Here is a 20,872-nt window from a genome sequence, read left to right on the forward strand (position 1 = left end):
TATGCATCCTAATTTAGCGCTGCTCGCGCTGTGTGTGTTTACCATCGTCTTCACTTATGCTCTAGAAAAAAAATATGCTTATGTCGAGATGTTTCCCACTTGTGACCAGAAACCAGGGTGCGGGGATGCGTGGTCCCACGTGAGTGACCCTATATGGCAGACCCCAGTATTGTTCTGCATCAGCTCTGATCACCCAGTCGAAGCCTTGAAAGCACTTCAGATATTCTGCTCCACCTTCTCCATCAGGGCCGCCTCAGGTCACACTGACGCCCCCTGGTGGTGAGGCCCTCACACATTACAAACCCACTCCATGCTTGTGCTGTGAAGGTGAGTGAAGAATGAATCAAATGCATTAGAAGCATCCAAGATTCTCCATTGATTCTCAATGGTGAACACATGAAGACTCTTAGCTTCGAGGCTACATCCTCACAACCTGTGCATGTTGGCGTTATTAGTGGCAGAAACAGTCCAAGCAGGAAAAAGAGGGAAAAAAAACTCAGTGCGAATAGCAGCAATAGTGGTGTCCACGGTCCCTGATGCCCAGCCACCATCATTGTTGCTTCAGACAGAAGAAAGAGTGTCTCCAGTGGATCAGATAAACATCTGTCAAAGTAATGTGATTCACAATGGCCTCCGCCTGCTGATCTCACTACATACTCATGAAGACAAGACAACTCTTCCCAAACTATGGCTTGCAGCGAAACATGTTTTTGGCTCTTTTGAGACCATGCTATCAAAGTTGCATGTTTCATTGGAAAACACAGTTTATGTTTATTTTGCCAAACTAGAATCAAGCAGGAACTTAACACTACTACAAACACTGAATTATTTTTGGTCATTTTCAGTTGATGTCTGTGGACGCCTGATTTAATTTTATTTTAAACTGTCCAGGAGAAATATCAAGTTGCAAAATTTGTTTCTGTGTGTGGATGTTGGTGAAGGTTTTGGAGGGAACAAGTTCTATAACATAACTAATCATTATTTATTAGTTGGCTTGTTTTAAGCAGATGTGAAAAAAGAGGAATTACCATTGTAAAACTGACAAAATTACACAATATAAATATTGAGAATTACTCCACTTCAGAAAAAATAAAAAAGAGAAGTAAAAAAAACAAATACATTTTGTTGAATTGTGGGAGAAATGTTGCTTTTCAGGTCGATTTGAAACAGGTTCTCATACTGTTCTTGTATCTAAGGTTCAAAATATGATTATATATCATCAAATCAGTGGCAAAGGAACTTCTATGTGAAGCCGAAATTAAGTGTTTTTGATCCTTGTTTTCTATACTGAACGGTATGGATTGACCTCACACTGACCTTTTTTTTTTATAAATTTCATTTCTGGATGATATTTTCTGACCTGTGTGATGCATCGTGTCCCTCTATTGATGAGAGGGATCACAGTGAGGCTGAGACAGAGAAGAGGACCAGCGTGAGCCTCAGTCGAGTTCTCTTTGAGGCTCCTGCTGACCTTGGACCCGGCTGCGAGGGTTCAGCTTTTCCAGCAGACTGCACAATGTAACTTCTGTTTCATCATATCACAGACTGAGACACGCCTTGTTTGGGTGGCGACATTGTGTTTTGTTTGTCTCCAGTCTGACTTCAGATCCTATCTGTTGCTGTGATTTTTTTTTTCCATAACCATCTTGGTTGTGAGTAAATCCCATGCCCTTTAAAGATTTTAGTTCCTTCAGGTCCACAGTTTACTGCTTCATTTTGTCTGTCAGAATGTCCCAATAAGATGACAGAAAGCAGGTTCCTCAGGCAGCCAGTGCTTAGCCAAGGCATGTAAGCTGTCAGATGATGTGTTTGTTGAGTCAGTTCCAGTTGTTCCCAGGTTTCCTGCTTGATTCTCAACATGATCATTTTGAAGAGGCTCGATACTTCTTAATGAGAAACCTAGCATGCAAATACAGCCTGGAGGGTGTTTTGACCTTGGAGCAATGTGTGTGGGGGAAGCTAACACCCCAGCTGTGAGCTAATCAACAGAGAAAGTCTTCTGTGGTTTGTTTGAAGGACTCAAAATGGTTTGAGAGATGGAGGTAGAGTAAGATCAGGGGTGAATGACAGTGGAAGGTTCTGGAGGCAGCTCGGTCTGTCACATGTAGCGCCTCCGTTTTGAGATGGTTCATAAATCACCAGAGACCACTGTCACATCAGCTGTAAATTCAAGTGTGTAGTGATGGATTTCCTTCATTAGGATCTTGTGAGATTCATTTTTGGGGAGTGATTTGCAACGGTTATACAATTGTGACTCAAAACTAACATTGAAGACGTTACAATGCAAGAGATAGTTCTCTTTGAAAATGAAGGCTCTTTTCTCTCCAGTGAGATGACTTGGCTTTTGCAGGTTGTGGCATTGTCAAACAACCACAAGTCACTTGCTACTGGAACGTACTCCTACTGCTGATAGTCACAACAACATCATAATATTATTAATAATAATAAAACTGTCAGGCTGAAGAAGGAGTCCTATCGGATCTTGATGGCCTGTGGGACTCCTGAGGCAGCAGATCTGTACCGGTAGGCCAAGTGTGCTGCTTCCCGTGCAGTCTTGGAGGCAAAAACTCGGGTCTGGGAGGAGTTCGGAGAGGCCATGGAGGAGGACTATTGGTCAGCCTCGAAGAAATTCTGGCAAACTGTCCGTCGCCTCAGAACGGGGAAGCAGTGTCTCACCAGTACTGTTTACAGTGCGGGGGGGAGACTGCTGACCTCGACTGGCGATGTTGTCGGGCGGTGGAAAGAATACTTCGAGGGTCTCCTCAATCCCGCCGTCACGTCTTCCATTCAGGAAGACGTGACGGCGGGAGGACTCAGACGGGAGGACTCAGACGACTCTCTCATCACCCGGGCCGAAGTCACCGAGGTTGTTCGTAAGCTCCTCGGTGGTAGGGCCCGGGGGTGGATGAGATCCGTCCTGAGTATCTGAAATCCCTGGATGTTGTAGGGCTGTCGTGGCTGACACGTCTCTGCAACATCGCGTGGCAGTCGAGGACAGTGCCTCTGGATTGGCAGACCGGGGTGGTGGTCCCCCTGTTTAAGAAGGGGGACCGGAGGGTGTGTTCCAACTACAGGGGGGTCACACTCCTCAGCCTCCCTGGAAAGGTCTATTCCAGGGTACTAGAGAGGAGACTTCGGCTAATAGTCGAACCTCGGATCCAGGAGGAACAGTGTGGTTTTCGTCCCGGTCGTGGAACACTGGACCAGCTCTATACCCTCCATCGGGTGCTCGAGGGTTCATGGGAGTTCGCCCAACCAGTCCACATGTGCTTTGTGGATTTGGAGAAGGCGTTCAAGCGTGTCCCTCGCGATGTCCTGAGGGGGGTGCTCCGGGAATATGGGGTACAGGGCCCTCTGCTAGGGGCTGTCCGGTCCCTGTGTGACCGGAGCAGGAGCATGGTTCGCATTGCCGGCAGTAAATCAGACCTGTTCCCGGTGCATGTTGGCCTCCGCCAGGGCTGCCCTTTGTCACCGGTTCTGTTCATCACTTTTATGGACAGAAATTCTAGGCGTAGCCAGGGGTCGGAGGGGATCCGGTTCGGAAACCACAGAATTTCATCTCTGCTATTTGCGGACGATGTTGTTCTGCTGGCCTCATCGGACCGGGAACTTCAGCATGCGCAGGGGCGGTTTGCAGCCGAGTGTGAAGCAGCCGGGATCAGCACCTCCAAGTCTGAGGCCATGGTTCTCGACCGGAATAAGGTGGTTTGCTCTCTCCAGGTCGGTGGAGAGTTCTTGCCCCAAATGGTGGAGTTTAAGTATCTCGGGGTCTTGTTCTCGAGTGAGGGAAAAGGGGAGCGTGAGATTGATAGACGGGTTGGTGCAGCGGCAGCAGTGATGCGGTCGCTGTATCGGACCATCGTGGTGAAGAGGGAGCTGAGTCACAAGACGAAGCTCTCGATTTACCGATCGATCTACGTTCCCACCCTCACCTATGGTCACGAGCTTTGGGTAATGACAGAAAGGATGAGATCGCGGATACAAGCGGCTGAGATGAGTTTCCTCCGCAGGGTGGCTGGGTGCACCCTTAGAGATAGGGTGAGGAGTTCGGTCATCCGGGAGGAGCTCGGGGTGGAGCCGCTGCTCCTCCACATCGAGAGGAACCAGTTGAGGTGGCTTGGGCATCTGATCCGGATGCCCCCTGGATGCCTCCCTGGGGAGGTGTTCCGGGCATATCCTACCGGGAGGAGACCCCGGGGAAGACCCAGGACTCGCTGGAGAGATTATGTCTCTGGTCTGGCCTGGGAACGCCTCGGGATCCCCCGGGAGGAGCTGGAGGAGGTTTGTGCGGACCGGGAAGTTTGGGCTTCCCTGCTCCGAATGCTGCCTCCGCGACCCGACCCCGGATAAGCGGGAGAAGAAGGTGAAGGTGATAATAAAACCTAGGATGAATGAATGAGTGGAGTACCAAGGCTCCACTGAACTGAACTACAGCACAGTTTTATGGCTTATTTCTTGAGCATTCGGGTAAAGGTTGCACTGCCACTGGAGGATCTGTCTAGTTGACATGCGCAAACTCTGTAGCTCTGCCAACTTTTCAGTAGAGCCTTTACACGGCACAGTACTGAATCAAGGTATTTTGTGAGGATCGCACTCTGAGTTTCTGAGTTGGTGGTGGTAGTTTGTATTTTCACCCAAAGGATACTCCAGATCTTTCTCTTCACTCGTGATCTGAACCAGAGTAGAGCTTGTCGTCATCAGGATGAGCTCTTTCTGCCTGAGCGTCGGCGGACGGAGGTACAGTCAGTTATGGTATATTTCACGTGTGAGAGAAGACGGGCTGTAACTCGTAATGACAAGCTGTCATGCTGAATCGGAATGACTGCATGAATCTCCTGCATAATGTATGCAGCTAATGTACAGAGGGAATCAGCCTACACAGCAGGCATCAATATCTCAGCCTCCTAACCTTTATAGCATCTGACACCTCAAACTAAATAGCTGCCCGTGACACACCGACCACCCCGTCACTGACCTTTTCATTTGTTTTATGAATGCTTCTTAAGAATGATGGTAAATGTGACATTGTTCATCTGACTTGTCTGAACAGCTCATGAGGTCCTCTTGAAGCCTGAGGACAGTAACGTCCAAACGTTAGCTTGCTCACTCTCCGCTCGATTCTGTGCAGCTGTCAGATCCATAACTTCCCAGAGACACTGAAATAGAACCACAAGATTCTGTTTAACCTGCGTTCTGGGAAGGAACACGACCCCCTCCTATGAACATCCAGCACCTGAGAGACACTCCGGAGGGGGGGTAGTGGAGGAAAAAAAGATGGTAAAAATGCTGATGGAAAAAAACATAAAAACATGAGGAAAACCTGAGGGTGCTTGACCCAGCTGCGGAGAACAAACGAAGGAATTTGCTTTGCGTGTGACAGTGTGTGTTTCTGTGTGCGAGTGGACGAGTTTGTGCCCAAGTCAAGAGGATATGTGCTAATAAGCCCAGAGCTAAAGGTTCATGTTGGTCAGTGGACAAACAAATATCATCTTTATGTTGTCGTGATGGCAGAGTCTAAATATATAAACTTCTTCCCCCAGCTGCTCAGTGTGGTGTGTGTGTCGGGATCTGATGCTAAAAGCATCCAGCTGGCCAGCAGGTCTTCGACTGTGACCTCTTGTCCAGCTATTCTGCTGCGTATGCATGCTTGTATACGTTCATATATAATGAAACAGCCACAGCAGGAATCGACTTTGACAGCTTGTCTCCTGAGCTTACTGGTGAACATGGATTTACCTTCTCCACCACAAAAGACTGTAGCGAAATGTCAGCATCAGGCGAGCGCTCTCGAAGCCTCTGTAAGTTGGAGTTGATTCGGTTTCACCCTGTGAGGGTGTCTCTCTGTTTGGGGGGTGGATGAGGTTTCATGAAACAGTGTAATTGAGCTACTTCAATGTTGCCCAGGCGCTAAACTCCTAATCTTAGTCTTTTACAAGTAACATCCAACTTACGACTGGGATCGGTTCCAACCAACCAGTAGTAAATCAGATTGGACGTAAGTCGAATGCCATTCAAAATGGCCGACGCGAGGGTTATAGGTACTCCTGTAGTGGTAGATGGCTGTGTGAGAGTGAGATGCTGGGACACTGTGCTGCTGTAACTGTCGTACGTGATGCCGGGCTGCTACGTGCTGCGGTGCCAGACATTGAAAAAAAAAAAAAAAAGCATCTGCTGGCCGTGGTCGTAAGTACGGATGGGCGTAAGTCGAGCAGGTTGTAAGTCGGATGTTACTTGTATTTGAAATTAGATTCATGCAGGATTTAAGCGTCAGGATCACAATAACACTAAAAATTACATTCTCACTGCAGTGGCAGAATATATTGTCGTTGGAAAGTCGAAGAGTATGATATTATCGTTTTTAAAGTGCCCCCTTGGTTACACAGGGATACAAAAAATCAGGCACCACATGGCACTATGGCCAAGACCAAGACCTAACTGAACACACAGTAATGATTTATTTGGAACAGATGACGACTGATTTTTTTTGCAGTAGAAAATAAACATGTAATAGACTTGTGCTTCTGGATTAGGTTTCGTCTCAGTCTTGGTCTCAACCATGATTACAACCTTACTTGGTCCCACAAGTGAACCTCCTGCCTGAAAAAAACCCTGCAGTCTGACATAAATCTCCATAATTATGATTTTAGTCATGCATTTGCCCAAGAGACGTCAGAAGAAGTACGGCGTGCAATGGAACTGAAGTGATATGATGAGAGAACCGTGTCGGCGCAGAGAACCAAGACTCACGAGTGCGTGAGGGAGACAATGGGATTGTTTGGGCTGAGAGAACACTTTGCTATCAGGAGATTTTGTGTGAAACTAAATGACTGTAGACAAGCGAATCACACAATCTGCTGTGAAAAAGAGACGGCCCAAGCAGTGAGACCAAGAACAAAATGATATTGACGTATAAATCATTTAGGGCTTGAGGAAAAGCATCGCAGAAAAAAGCTAAATTGCGCCAAGCCAGTGATGTATATTCTATTTTCTGTCTCAGAGTCGATTAAATGATTTTGAATCTTTGATAAGCAACGCTGAGGAACACATGGAAGTGAAAACATTGTGTTTGGCTGTGTGACATTTGAGATCATACGAGAAATTTGTTCTGTGGTAAGTTTGTTATCCAACTCAATAAGGGGGGCAGATAACGGTGACAAGCCCCGTGAACACACTCTGTTGCCACCAGAAGAATAAAATCGTGTTCTAACCTGAAAGAAAATATGAGCATATGGACAATTTACCGAAGACAGTAATGGCGATGAAGCTAAGTGAATACCCAACAGATATCCGTACCTCCAAAACCAAAGAACTGCGGTCTCCTTGCGCAGATTGAAGCCCGAGTTTAAAAGAGGAGCTGGTATATTTTTTCCAAGCTTGGTTCGCCGTCTTGTTCCACAGGTTAGCATCAAAGTAGCTGCCAGTTTCCAGCGATCAAAGCCACTTGCCTCAAGTTGTGTTTAAAAAATGAGTGGCAAGTCAACAGGGTGGGTCAGACAGGCAGGATTACAAAATGTGATTTTTCAACCCTCAGTGTTCAATGCACCAAATGCTGCCAGTGCAGCTAGCAAATTGGTGTCCTACCTGTCGCGGGATGATGACATCACACCTGGCAGCTACTATTTGTTTTTCCAAAAGGGTTTAGTGAGCCAGAGAAACTTGAAATGAAGAAGTTGATGGAACCTTCTACCCGAGGACAGACATTTATACCATCAAGTTTCGTTCCACTTCCTGGTCTACCGAACAACGTATTGTCACTGGCTGACACGTACGGGTTACTGCTTTAATTGAAAATTCACTGATATTGCATCAAAACTAGAACCTTTCATTTGTTGTGCATTGTGCAAAAATGTGCATTAATAAAGAAGTTTTCACCCAAACAACATCGGTCCTATAGCTTCCTGGTTTGACAAAACGTGTTGTAATTCAGTAACATGTATAGGCTGTTTGGCAGGACTGCAAAATGCCTGGTTTTCAGCCGGTCACGACACGTTATTGAGTAAACAAGATCTGTAGATAAAATTCACTCGGCTTCATGCTTCAAGTTAGCACTGCTTCATCTTTCAGCCGTAGTGACCGTAAAATGAACCAGTGTTTTCAGCTTCACCTTATGCTGTGAGCATATTGGTTTAAGGTGTAGCTTGAATCCATTCTGTCAGTCAATGGTATCAACCACGTTGTCGAGGTGAGGCCAATCCGATGGTGAAGATCACGTCTCGAACTGACCTTTCGTCAAAGTCCAGCACGCACCATGGCAGTGGGAATGACTGGAAGCATGTGACACTGATGTGGGAGGGTTAGAACCAGACTGAGCTTCTCCCAACACCAGCGAAATTGAATGAACCATTTACAAGAATAAATTCTTTTTTTATTCCACATCTTCTGGTCTGAAATTTTGCACTATGTAATAGCTGAACAAATTAGACATCTCTGAATAGGTTTTGTAGAAGGTTTAGAGTCTTCAGAAGTGATGTACTTGACAGCTACTGCAGACTGGGAGATCAGGAGGGTGGTCACGATATTTGAACCCCAGATTATCATTTAAATATTTATTTTATACGTAATCAGTTTTTTAGTTGGTTTCAATAAAGACATTTGGATGTCTTTCCTGTTAGATGTGGGGACTGTCAGTGCGACAGATGCAGGGAGCCAGAGAGTGAGACAGATGAGCAGAGTCAGAGAGTGAGATGAATGTCAGGAGAAATGGCGTTCAGGTGACAAAAACAAGTTGGACTGTAATGGAGAAGATCAGGAGCCTTCTGTAATCTAATGACGCTGATGACTGATGAAGACAGACAGTGTGTGTAAACTCCAGCTCTAATTATCCGTCACGCGCCGAAATGGAATAAGTCCCGAGGGAGCGAAGGAGAAGACGAGAGGATAAGGAGGAAGGATAATGTGTGCAAGGAATTGGTTACATAACATGGCCGCTCGCTCGCGTCACTCTCTACAGCACCAGACTGAATGTTGATCTGGAATATTGGTTTGCTGTTTTCTTCCCTGCCAACACCAGTTCAGAAAGTCTAGTGCGGTCATAAATCGCCTAAAAAAAACCCACATGACTTTTGAAAAGTGTCCTTTTTTTTGGTAGGCCTTTGCTCTTGATCGCCTCCTGCTGGCTAACTCTGTCTTTGTGTCTCCAATTGTCTTTCCCCTGGAATGTTCTTATTGAGTGTGTTTAACATGAATGTGTATTCTGTCTGCACCACAGATGAGAAGCTCCTCCTCTCATGTATGTGTTCTTGGCTGCAGTGAGCTCCAACCAGAGCCATGGGGAGTACCCGGAGTGCCGGAGTGAGAGGGAGTCTACAGGGGAGGCGTCTCTGCTGGTGTCTCCGCTGGTGGTGGCGGGGATTGTTATAGGCCTGGTGCTCTTCCTCTCCTGCATTACCATCATTGTGGGCAGCTTTCGCAAAGACAGTCGGCTGAGAAACCCACACCTGCGAGCCAGCTACGGTCAGTAGTCGATGCGAAACCCTGGAGAGTCCATAGTTAGCTAACATTTGAAAGAAAGTTGATAAATCTTCAGCAGAACAGAGAGTCTGAGGACAAGTCAAGGTTCAGCTAGCTGCCTACATTCCTTTCATGCAACCAACCCACCAGGGGGCAACGAAGAGTCAGAAATTATAGTTAACTTCTCCAAGCGATACGGTCGATAACTTATGGCATGCCAAACACAATCTCCACGATGACAATTCTGCATCTCACAATAAATTCGATAAACACACAGCTCACTCGCTGCATTGGTCCTCTCCAGCTCCGCAATGACAGCCGACACCGGTGTGTGACAGCTGTGGAGAGTGTGGTGGACTTTGGTTCACGATTGTAGTTTAAAACTTACTAATACATAGAACCTTTGATAATGACACTGGTCGACTCTGAGACTCTGGATCAGTGTTTTTTTTATTAGATGGAGTGGTCCTCATAGGTTCTCTGACGCGGTCGTCTGCCTTGGTTCACATCAACACATGCAGGTCTCCCGCTGCGCTGGCACCTCGGGGAAACACTGTGGTGAAAATAGTTGGATATTGGACGGACATCTGCTCCAGTATTGGCAGCGGTGTCCTCCTGTGTGTCCTCATTAGGGTTCACTGATCACGGACACACTCTCACAGGCAGCGCTAATGCTACGACCCAGCATCAGTTAGGGACAATCAACAAATTCCAAAGCTGTAAAATTATTAGTGCAATCTTTAATAAGACAATGAAAAACAAGGAGAGAGAGTAGTGAAAAGGTTTTTCATCGCACAAGAGAAAGGACTGACAGTTTGTATCATGATTTGGAGAATGGAATATGACTAAATGATCATTTATTCACATAATTTCTAATATTTCTTCAATAACATCTATGAAATGTGTCCAGACTGGTCCATACATTTAACCCCTAAATGAAGCTGGCAGAGCAGGCTGTCAGAAACCAGCGGCTTCTACCAGAGACGTGAAACATTGAATTGCTCATCTCTCAACTCCACTAATAAGTTTCATCATAAAACAGTTTCAGGAGAGACTGTAGTGTCCAACACATGGAATAGAATGATCATGGATTTATAGCGATAACTTTTTATGTCCATATCGCCAATTCCTACCAAGCAATGATTGTTTGCTCAGTCACCGACTCGCCTGAAACTGAATTTCAATTGTACACAGGTCCGGACGGTTTCTCTTACGGGGGTTCGGTGGGGGAACTACGGTCGACGTGTTTGGAGGACTTCCCGCCTCCCTTGGACTATCACTCCTACCGAGACACTCTGTCTCAGGTCAACACGCTGTACCCAGACTCACCTCCACGGTCAGTACCCAACTGCTTTTCCATTTGTTGATTTGGCTTTTGGCGTCAGGTTTTTATGAAGAGTGAAAATGCGGGGGAACAAAACATTACCCCTCTCTTCTCTGTTAATTTAGTTTGGCGTGTGTGTGTGTGTGAACTCGTGTGTGTGTTCAAAGGGAAGGCAAGAGCTTGCTAAAGGCCAGCATCCCGGTGTTTTTGATCTAAATGTCAGCACTCCTAATTGGCAACCGTAAGAATTCACACCTATCCCTCCTTGTAACTGCAAGCTCTGTGTGTGAGTACTTGTATATCCTGCCTTGTGGGGATCAATTCCTGAGAAAGTACTATCCTTGTGGGACCCGTATGTCTGCGTGAGGTCCAAACCTCAATTTGAGGATGAAGACAAAATAACTGTGTCATTACAATTGGGTTTCGGTTTGGTTCAGACTCCTGCTTAAGGTTAGCCATGTGTTTTGGAGGGTTAAGTTGGCTGGGGAAAGGATCATGGCAATGAGAAACCTCACAATGTCGACACAAGGACAGCAATACAAACGTGTGCGTGTGCATCATTGCGGACCAATTCTTGACTGAACACTATCCTTGTGAGGACTGTATAACTTTGCTGGGACATTTCGATGGGCCCCACAAGGTTAAGCCTCAATTTGAGGACGAAGACTTCAAAATAACTGAGTCATTATAATTGTGTGTAAGTTTGGTCCACGGTCCTGGTTACGGTTAGCCACGTGTTTTAGGGGAGTTTATGAGGGTTATGAGGGTTATGGCAGTGAGCGGATCCCGCAAAGATAGAAACTAGAATGTGTGTGTGCTTGTGTACTCGTATACAGTAATTATCCTTGTGGGGACTAATTCTTGGAAACACACCCACTTGAGAGGACATTTTGGTTTAAGCTTTTATACGTCTTTTTAGGAACCGTAATGATCGTTTGTTGATGTGTGCGTTGTGTGCGCTAGGTGTTGCTCCAGAGAAGCGAATCCCGCAGAGGGGCGGGAAAAAACACAGACCAAAAGTGATCAGCATATGAACAAAAAGCGCTGTGATATTAAGTGACTTCAAACAATAGGTGAGGTGTGATTCTGGAGTCTTTTATTGCTCCATTAAAGGAGAGGGAAACTAGCCTTCTACGTCAGCAGGCTGGCGTGAAGCCAGAACGTTGAGCCTGAACTGTAGGATGGCGGCCAGCACGCAGGTACACACACGCGCACAAATTGCACATTTTGTTTATCATGAGGCTGCAAAGGGCTCCCATCTTGTGTTTGTGTGCTACAGATGGTTGAGATCAACCGCCCTCCTACAGAGACCGTGAAAGTTATCTTTCCAACACAAGCACACGTTTGAGACGAAGCCACACACTCACACACACACACACACACACACACTCGGAGCAGCAGGTTCACCTGTGGCGACTGAAAGCTTCTACTTCCTCTTGGAGAATCTGGGGCACACGCTAACACAAGCAGAGACACACAAAAGCCAAACCTGTTGTCATCCTGGGTAGCCATTAGCCGTAATGCTTACGTAAGATGAGCTAGACTAGAGATGAGACAGGAAATGTATTCCTTCATGTTATTACAAGTCTTAATTGACTGCTTGGGTTTCTGCATTCTTTGTGTTTATTGAAGCCTTTGATTTACATTTTTGGTATTCAAATTTTGTCTCTCTGTTTGGTTTTACTGAAGATTTTTTTAAAGAATAGCGGTGAGAGTTGCAATCATTTATGGTTCTGGAACAACATGACGGGTAACAAGGACCTTGCCAAATAGCTTGTAAAAAAACTAGTGTCAGCCATGTTTGTTTACGTTCGCCCTGTATCGTGTTCAGGTGACGCTGCACCAGTGAGTTATGCTTTTTAATTCCGCTTATTCTACATTTCAGTCATGGGAATCTTGACTTTTCATGAATGGATAATCGTTCACATCCGAATCCCAACCCTTGGCGGCAGTATTTGTGGGACTTGATGGAGCATGAACCTGACCTTGCTGGGTTTTAAGCAGTAGATGTCAGGAAAAGTTACCACAGGTTCAGAGCAACGTTGCCATGGTTAGAAGCCAATTTTGGAGAAAAAACATCCACTGTGAAAACATAATATACTGACTAGTAACTCGTACACAAATTATCATAGAGTCCTTACGCATGTGCAAGTTTTGCTGGAAGCAAGAGTGAGGTGTGTTTCCATGAATTGGTCTGCACAACTATAGCTGTACAAGGACCACACACACACACACCTGTAACACTTTCTTTGTGGGGTCCTCTCATTGCCATAACCCTTGCCCAGCCTCTCACCTTGACCCCAGCCATCCAGAACACATGGCTCACCTGAACCATGACCCAGTTTTAATGACCCAGTTATTTGAAGTCTTCATCCTCAAATTTAGGCTTAACCTTGGGGTCCAGCAAAAAGTCCCCACAAGGAGATGTGTCCAAGAATTGGTCCCCACAAGCTTAGCTATACAAGGCACACACGCACACACAGCCATATGTTGTGGCGGGAGTTGTCCTTGGTCCAACTCCACAGGGCCTCTCAGTGAGATATAAGTCAGTGCCAAAGGTTCTCCCTGGATCCAAACCAAACAACATAGATGCAACAAACTTAAAGCAACCAATATGTATGTCCTTTTGTTAGTCTTCAGTCTACACTTGCATGAGCTCGTAAATACCAATACATTCCATCATAAATGAAGGAATTAAACAATGGTATTTTATTTCATTATCTGCTGTTTTAATCATGTAATCATTGTTTTATATTTGGATTGAAAGCCAGTTGTGTCCATATTCACCTATGATACAACTGAGACTTGTGATTTTGGGAATCATATAAAAGCTTTACAGAGGCTCAGCACTGCTTGTTTGGTTAAAAATAAATATTTGGATCATGTGGAGCCTCCACAGACTGAGCTTCTGTAGTCATTCACAAAAATAAAATATATGTGTAGACATTACAATATATCATTTATATAAAATATATAAGCTACATTTGCCAGTCTAAATAACAGGGGGAACTCAGCCTCTAGCATCTTAATGATCTGTCAAATTAAAGTGAATTAACAATGACCTATTAAAATGATGAGGACATAATGACTTCATTTGCCTGTTGGTTGCTTCATGCTTTCATAATCGTTTGGTGACCTGATCCTGTCGAACAAGTCTGTTATTGAGGCAGTGCCCTCCAGTGGCCATGTTGTTCATGAAGCAAAAGCAAATCCTCAGACTCTCGTCCAAGTTTAGATCAGTCGTTTCCCAGTTTCACAGCAGGATGGTAAAAGAAGTAAATCCATGTGATAGTCGCGCTTGAGACGCAGTGATTTTTAGCGTTGTGTCCCAGGAATCCTGCCGTGGAAGTCGAAAGACCTGAAGTTAAAGTGTAACTTGAGCTTCCTCATTGGCAAAGAAGTGGATTTTAATCGCAGTCATTAAACTTAACTGGCTGAGAAGAGACGCTTTGTAATTACCTGTGTCAGGTGATGATCCATCTGTGGGGGTAAAAGAATCAAGATGTTGGTTTAAAAACAGACTAACAGGTTGAGGGCTAAATGGAGGCGAAAGCCAAAAATAAGAGTCTGGGTCGGGGAAGATCTGGGACAGAGAGGTGGGAAGCGGCCCAGGTCGTCGTGGGGAGGCGGAGCACACGGACCTCTGCAGGTCAGGCCCTTCAGTTGGAGCGCATTTTTCCAAATATCTGAGGAGGGAGAACATTTCAGTAACATCTGTAGATGCTCCACTAGCCGTCATGACTCGACATGAGCTTTACAAGGTGGAGAAGAAGTCTCCTTCCTGACTGCACTATCAGTGCATTCCCCAATAAACATTTAATCACGATCAAAGTTGTGTTAACCCTATTAAAAAGTGCATGTATGGTACTGTCTCCGCTTACAGGTCACTTGGTGACGTGAACGTCAGGGACTGACTGGTTCTCACTAATTAACCTCATGTGACCTGCTTCATCGTGGACTATATTTAGGAAACTGATCATGATCTCAAAGGTCTCGCCTCTTCATCTCCGTCCACTGTTAACAAGACCGTACGAGCACAGGACCCTCAGCTCGCGTGGATTCTGCGCTCACACGTCCACGCTCAGCAGAGGGAAACACCGGAGGCAGCTGAGACTTGTGTGATTTCACCTCCACTGAGAATGGAACCCGAGAATTCACGCTGCGCTGTTGGAGTGAAAATTGGTGATGTTGAGGAGGCGGTGGTGTTGCTCCACCGAGGACTCTCCGGAGATCCTCAGCTCCTCATGCCTTGTTCTCTTGGGGTTGGAGGGTGTCTCCAGGTAGCATGTGTTTGTGTAGTGTCAATAACAATACCTCAGTCCTGGTCCACGAGAGGTGTGACTCAAGCTCAGGGTGACAAACAGACACAGTTGCGCGAGCTGTTGAGGTGTTTGCACCGGTCGAAGCTTTACACTCATGTATGCCCACCGCGAGTCGAAAGCTCAGGCGTGGAAAATAAAACTCCACAAACTGATGGTGCATTCAGGTGCGTAGCACAGCATTAGTGAAGGGCTCATGAAGCTTTCTGCGTCCACTAAGTTGCACTCTCTGCTCTTTGGTTTTGACCGACTATTTTAAGATAATATCCATTGACATTGGCACCAGCTGAGCTCTGAAAATGAAGACGCTGTTTCCTTCATCAGCACGTCACAAGTACGCCTGTGTGTGTTTGAAATACACCTGGTTGCAGAGGTGTCTACCACCACCTGGATTATTTATCAGCTCCACTCTGGTGATGAGGCTGCCCTCCATGCTGACGTGACATTTTCTCCTCTTGACAGTGCACGCAGAGCTATGAGTGAGAAGGAGGCAAAATGTCCAGGTTTCCAACAACACAGGAGGAACATAATCTGATCAATGACAACTCAAATAGGTCCTCACTAAGATCGATGAACATGGACACACACACGCTGAACACTGCAGCACCACACTGATGCAGTTAGCAGCGTCGTGATCAAATTACTCGGATTTACTGCTTCCTCTGTCTCATCTGCCACAGCTACCACAACACTCGCACACACACCTCGGCTGCTGACCGGACGCTGCCTTTTGAAAAGATCAACTGGACGGAGGTGTGCTGTGTGTGGGTGTGGTTGGTCCAGCTACACTTGTGAAGACCAATTCTTGGAAACACACCTACTTATGAGGACATTTTGCTTTGTGGGGACCACCAAACTTCATCATTAGTAGGTCATTATACATGGGTTGAAGTTTGGTTCAGAGTCTGCGCTAAGGTTAGACATTGGTTTGGATGGTTTAGGGGGAGAGGATTGGTCACGTGTGTGTGAGTGTATGTGAGCGAGAGAGACTACAGCCCAGACAAATGATTGTGAAAAGAGTCAAGACCTCTCCTTGAGTCAGAATGTGTGACGCTGTTCTTGGCTCCATGTCAGAGCACAGACTGACAAACGAGTTTTGCAGCATTGAACCTGGCGCTGGGATGGGTGTGCTCCGAAACCATCAACAGACAAAATGTCAGACTCAACGCACCCACGACTGTTAAGATCATGAAACCAGTCACACCGCAGGAAGGAGCAGTGAAGGAACAGCTGATGGATCAGAAGCAAGACAGCACTTGTCTGGAGGTGGAGACACAAAGCAGCTTTTGTGATCCTCAGTATGGAAAAGACTTCACCCTAAATAAACTGTCAGTCCAGACAACAGGGAACCTTTGTAAGTGCAGGAGTTCCTGGTCCACTGATCACACTGATGCACAAGACACGTGGCAGCTCGGATGATAACAACAACAACAAACATGGAGGAATCCCTGAACAAAAGCAAACAAAAGCATCTGTTTGCTTTTGTTCAGGGAGGTTTTTCGCTACACAATGGCCAGGGTTTCCACTACTTTGAATGGACTTGAAATTCTTATAAAATTGAAATCATACTAATATTTTCAAGACATGAGTAGAGCTTTAGCTTAAATAAGGTGATATAAAAACTTGAATATAGCAACCATCCTGATTTATTGTGCTATTGTCAAACTGATGCAAAGTAAACAATACTTTGTTGTTTAAGTGTTTTGTATGGGTCCATCATTAGTTTCACTATTATACCAAATTCATTCAACTGAAAAATACAAGCTGTTATAAATACATTGACATACACAATAACAATAAGAATAAGGGCCAAAATATCCTAAATCCAAGAATGCTCTGAGGTAAAACTCAAAGTCGAAGCTATTTATGAAGCTATGTAGTTAGGACGACAATTGATCTGAAATTGACAGTTTATTCTACAGTCTTTTGTATACTCAGGATCAGTGTGACACAAAAGGTGCTTTGTGTCTCCACCTCCAGTCAAGTGCTGTTTTTTGTTTTTTTTTGGATAATAACCATCTCTGGATTTTTTTTTTTTTTTTTTTTACTTTTTTTAAATGAGAAAAATGTCCTGGTCATCACTATTCTCATTGTTTTGCTCACTTGTTGTTTGGGTAAAATACCTTGCCATTTAAACTTTTATAAGAGTATTATAGTTTTGTTAGTTTTAACAATCATTTATATATCCTAACATATGTCTGGATTATTATTATTTTTTCTATGTCTATATATATCATGTCCTAGCCATCACTGTTGTGTCTGTGCTTCTGCTCCCAGCTACGATGAGTGCGTGGGTCCCGGCTCCACACAGATCTACATCCCCACAGACGATCCTCCCCCGTACTCCCTGCTGGACCCCTGTCAGGGTGGGACAGTGGAAGAAGGGTCCACACAGGACAGCGCCTTACATCCATCCGCACATTACGGTGAGACGTCGGCCAGCGCCACCTGGTTCCCCTCCTCAGACTACCAACTGGGACTACAGGAGCACCAACACATTGCATCTATTTCCTTCCCGCTGGAGGCCGCTCCGCCTTATGAGTCAGTGCTGGCGGAGCAGGGTCAGCCCCTCCCTCTCATGCCATGTGACCTTTACAAACACCACTCTGAGAGGGGAGGCGACAGTGGCGGCGCCCAGCAACCTGGAGCAAATCAGATCTTGCAGGACCATTAATTAATGTGCACCACTGGTGGTTCCGGCTGGAGATGAGCTGGACGCTGTGACACAAACAGTGGACCTTCATGAGGTTCTGTCGCCGCGGATGCTGAGGAGCTAATGAGGCAGGGACGGAGTGCAACATCTCAGTGGAATTGAATTCAGGATGGAGCAGACTCAAGTCACGTTGTACATTTCCCCGACAGAATCGATGCTTCTGAGAAGACTTGCTAATGTCACGGTTCTTTTCTGTTAGCTTCAGATTTAAGTAAAGTCATGTGTCAACACTCATTCATCACATAGGCCGAGAGTAGAAGAGCGTCGACATTTATGGTAGTCTAGTTAGCCACGGTCCAGCTATCCCCTCTCTGGAGGACCACCCTCACCACTCAGTGTTGTCTTGAATAGAGCTACGTCGGTGTTGAACTACAGTAAGAGTTCAATGCTTTGTGACTTGTTAATGCCACATGGCTCCCTTATCGTGGTGATAACTTACCGTAGACCCCAGAAACACCTGAAGATTTACTGTAGGAAGCAGAAGCCCAAACTGATTAGAAAACTAGAGCAGACAGAGGTTTTGTTGTTGTGATGTACTGTTTGTGTAACCGTGGAGACACACCAAGGGCTTTAGTTCTACTGACCCGAGCCAAGGAAATGTAGCTTTTAGACTCCCTCTTCGTGAGATTCGTGTCATGCTAGCCAAACGAAGACAAAGATATTTCCGGGCGAAGCGTTTCAGTTTTTGCTGTCAAAGTTAGCTCCAACGTCTGCTGACCAACAATGAAGGTACGCTCATATCGCGCTACCGAGTCGTTGCTGATTTCAAGTTACCAAAGCCACTTCCAGCCCCTCTCAAGTGGGGGCGGAGCTAAAAACGTATTTTAAAGCAGCATAAGATTTGGATGATGCCCTCTGCGTACTTCCGGTCCATTAGAGGAGGTATCAGCTCGGTGACTTGGAGATGCTCACTGTTTCACTGTTTCCCGAAGAATTTTCCCTGTCTGTAAACATCACCGTAAAAAACAGGTTGTCACTTATAATTGCTCAAATCGCGTTTGTGTTCGTGTTGATCACACCGTGAGCCATCATAAAAACAGCCCAGCGTTTTTTCAACAAGTTTTAAACTCCGTGACGGTTTGGTGGACGGTAATGTTTGAGGGTGACGTGAGAGTCAGATGGAAACATGTCTGATGTGTCTCTCACAAGCTTTTGACTATATCACCAGCCATGTCATCAACTTTCACCATCAAACACAAATGGAGACACCAAGTCCTGTAGACACATTTTCCAGCTCCACCGGCTAAATTGGGCTGTTTCCAGCACTCCCCGCATGTCGAAGGCGGACTAGGCCGTGATTGTGTGTTTCCAGTCGACTCTTCATGGATGAGGACGAGTTATTTCTGTTTGTTGTGCTAAAGATGTGCCTAATAGCCCTCAGACTGTTAGTTTAACCAGTAGCCATATGATAATATGATGCAAATAAACCCGTGTTTTAGTCACTTTTAAATGTCACATCAGGTGACTTTCTTGCTAAAGTTGTTGGTAAACTGACTGAATGGTGTTTGGAGCGACCTCTTTTAATTTGGCAGCTAAAGAACTGTCCTCAATAGGAAAGTGGAAAGATGATTTCACTGTATTTAAAGTTCCTTCATCACATTGTGTTTGGTCTTTTTTGGCTTCATTTCTCCGAACACCCTTGTTTGTGACAGGTATCGTGGTCTGAGAGTGAGTTACGGACTTCTTACACAAGGTTTTACAATGTTGAGTCATAATAAGAAAAGACATGTCTGGGCCATTGTGTTACCAGGGAAGAGGTCAAGAATCAACAGTGGCTCTTTGTTTCCCGTTTGAATGTGCCTTCCATTGAGAAGCACTGACCGTCAAGGTGGGAATAGAAAACAGAAATCCTTCTAATAAACTGGGCCACGTTCAACTTCTTGCCAAGTAGGTCATGACCTCACACGCCAGCCGATCATTCCACTGCCATTTATCCTGACCTTTGTCCACACTCAAAAACCACACACCTCCTGTTGCATTCAGGAGCCTTGAGAACCTCAACAACACGTGTGCTGGATTCCAAAACCAGTTTGTGGAGAACATGCCTGCAGAATCCAGTCAAAGAAAAAGATGAAATTAAGACGTTGAAGTCACCTGAGGGGAAATCCGTGCAGCTGTAACTCACAACATCAATCACAAACCCTGCTTATGGGGACATGCAGTGGTGAAAAACAGTTGGAATTAAGCCGTCCTGAGTGGGAAATGCAGAAAAGTTTTTATAGTAATGTTTTTTTTACAGATATCAAAAACAGTATTTTATGAAAAACATTATACTGGTCACTAATATTGTGAAGTGAGTAGAACACTAAAGAGTTAATGAGTCCAAGTTGGGCGCGGACACCAAGTATGGAACTGGAATGGCAGCATGCTGCGAGGCGGGGTTAAATACATTCAATATATTTTGGATGTTTCTCAACACTGAATCTAGTGAGATCGTTGATCTGATGTGAAAGAGTCTGTGCGGCTGTCGCTGCTCATTTTGAATGAGATATTTTATTCCCTCTTTGTCTACATTTCACTGTCTGAGAAAATGAAGCTTCAAGTTCTGCTCCTGCTGTTGGCTCTGGTGGTTTCACTCAGTGGCCTAGAAGAACCCATCATGGACGATGAAGGTGCGTGTTGTGCGACTGAGGCAGGGATGAGGAGCAAGAACTCATGTGTTTCAATGTTTCATCATCCCAGAAAGCATGGCCATCGAGGATCTTTTCAGAGACATTGACTTATCGGCAGGCAATGATGGCACCGAGGAGGACCCTGTTCTGAAAGGTCAACATGAATTCCGGCTGCCAAAAGCTGACTAGAAATCGCCAAAATTCTCAGCAATATAATGTTTTCTTATGATTCACCACTTCCTGTAAATTTGACATATATTGTTTTATCTTTATAGACAGAGATGTTGATGATGATGATGATGAAGATATCATACTCTTACCAGAGCCTTCAACCACTCCAAGAATTACAGTAAAAGTTTAATCGTTTCTCAGCGAAGGTCCAAAATAAATCAATATCTGGGTAAAAAGGTGTTATTCAAATGATTTTATGCATAAAAACTATTGTAGTGTTGTT

At 45.3% G+C, this 20,872-nt stretch overlaps 1 protein-coding gene across 1 annotated transcript in view; it reads left to right on the forward strand.

The window, feature by feature from the left end:
- bean1 (brain expressed, associated with NEDD4, 1) overlaps positions 1-20,855 on the forward strand; it is a 41,447-nt gene extending 20,592 nt beyond the window's left edge. The window contains exons 3-7 of the mRNA XM_053874337.1: positions 9,250-9,453; positions 10,645-10,786; positions 17,371-20,418; positions 20,489-20,572; positions 20,694-20,855. Of these exons, the coding sequence (XP_053730312.1) occupies positions 9,250-9,453; positions 10,645-10,786; positions 17,371-17,767 (743 nt within the window). The 3' untranslated portion in view covers positions 17,768-20,418; positions 20,489-20,572; positions 20,694-20,855. The remainder of the gene's footprint in view (positions 1-9,249; positions 9,454-10,644; positions 10,787-17,370; positions 20,419-20,488; positions 20,573-20,693) is intronic.
- The last annotated feature ends 17 nt before the right edge of the window (positions 20,856-20,872 follow it).

The sequence above is a fragment of the Synchiropus splendidus genome, chromosome 9, assembly GCF_027744825.2.
Source record: "Synchiropus splendidus isolate RoL2022-P1 chromosome 9, RoL_Sspl_1.0, whole genome shotgun sequence".
Lineage (NCBI taxonomy): Eukaryota > Metazoa > Chordata > Actinopteri > Syngnathiformes > Callionymidae > Synchiropus > Synchiropus splendidus.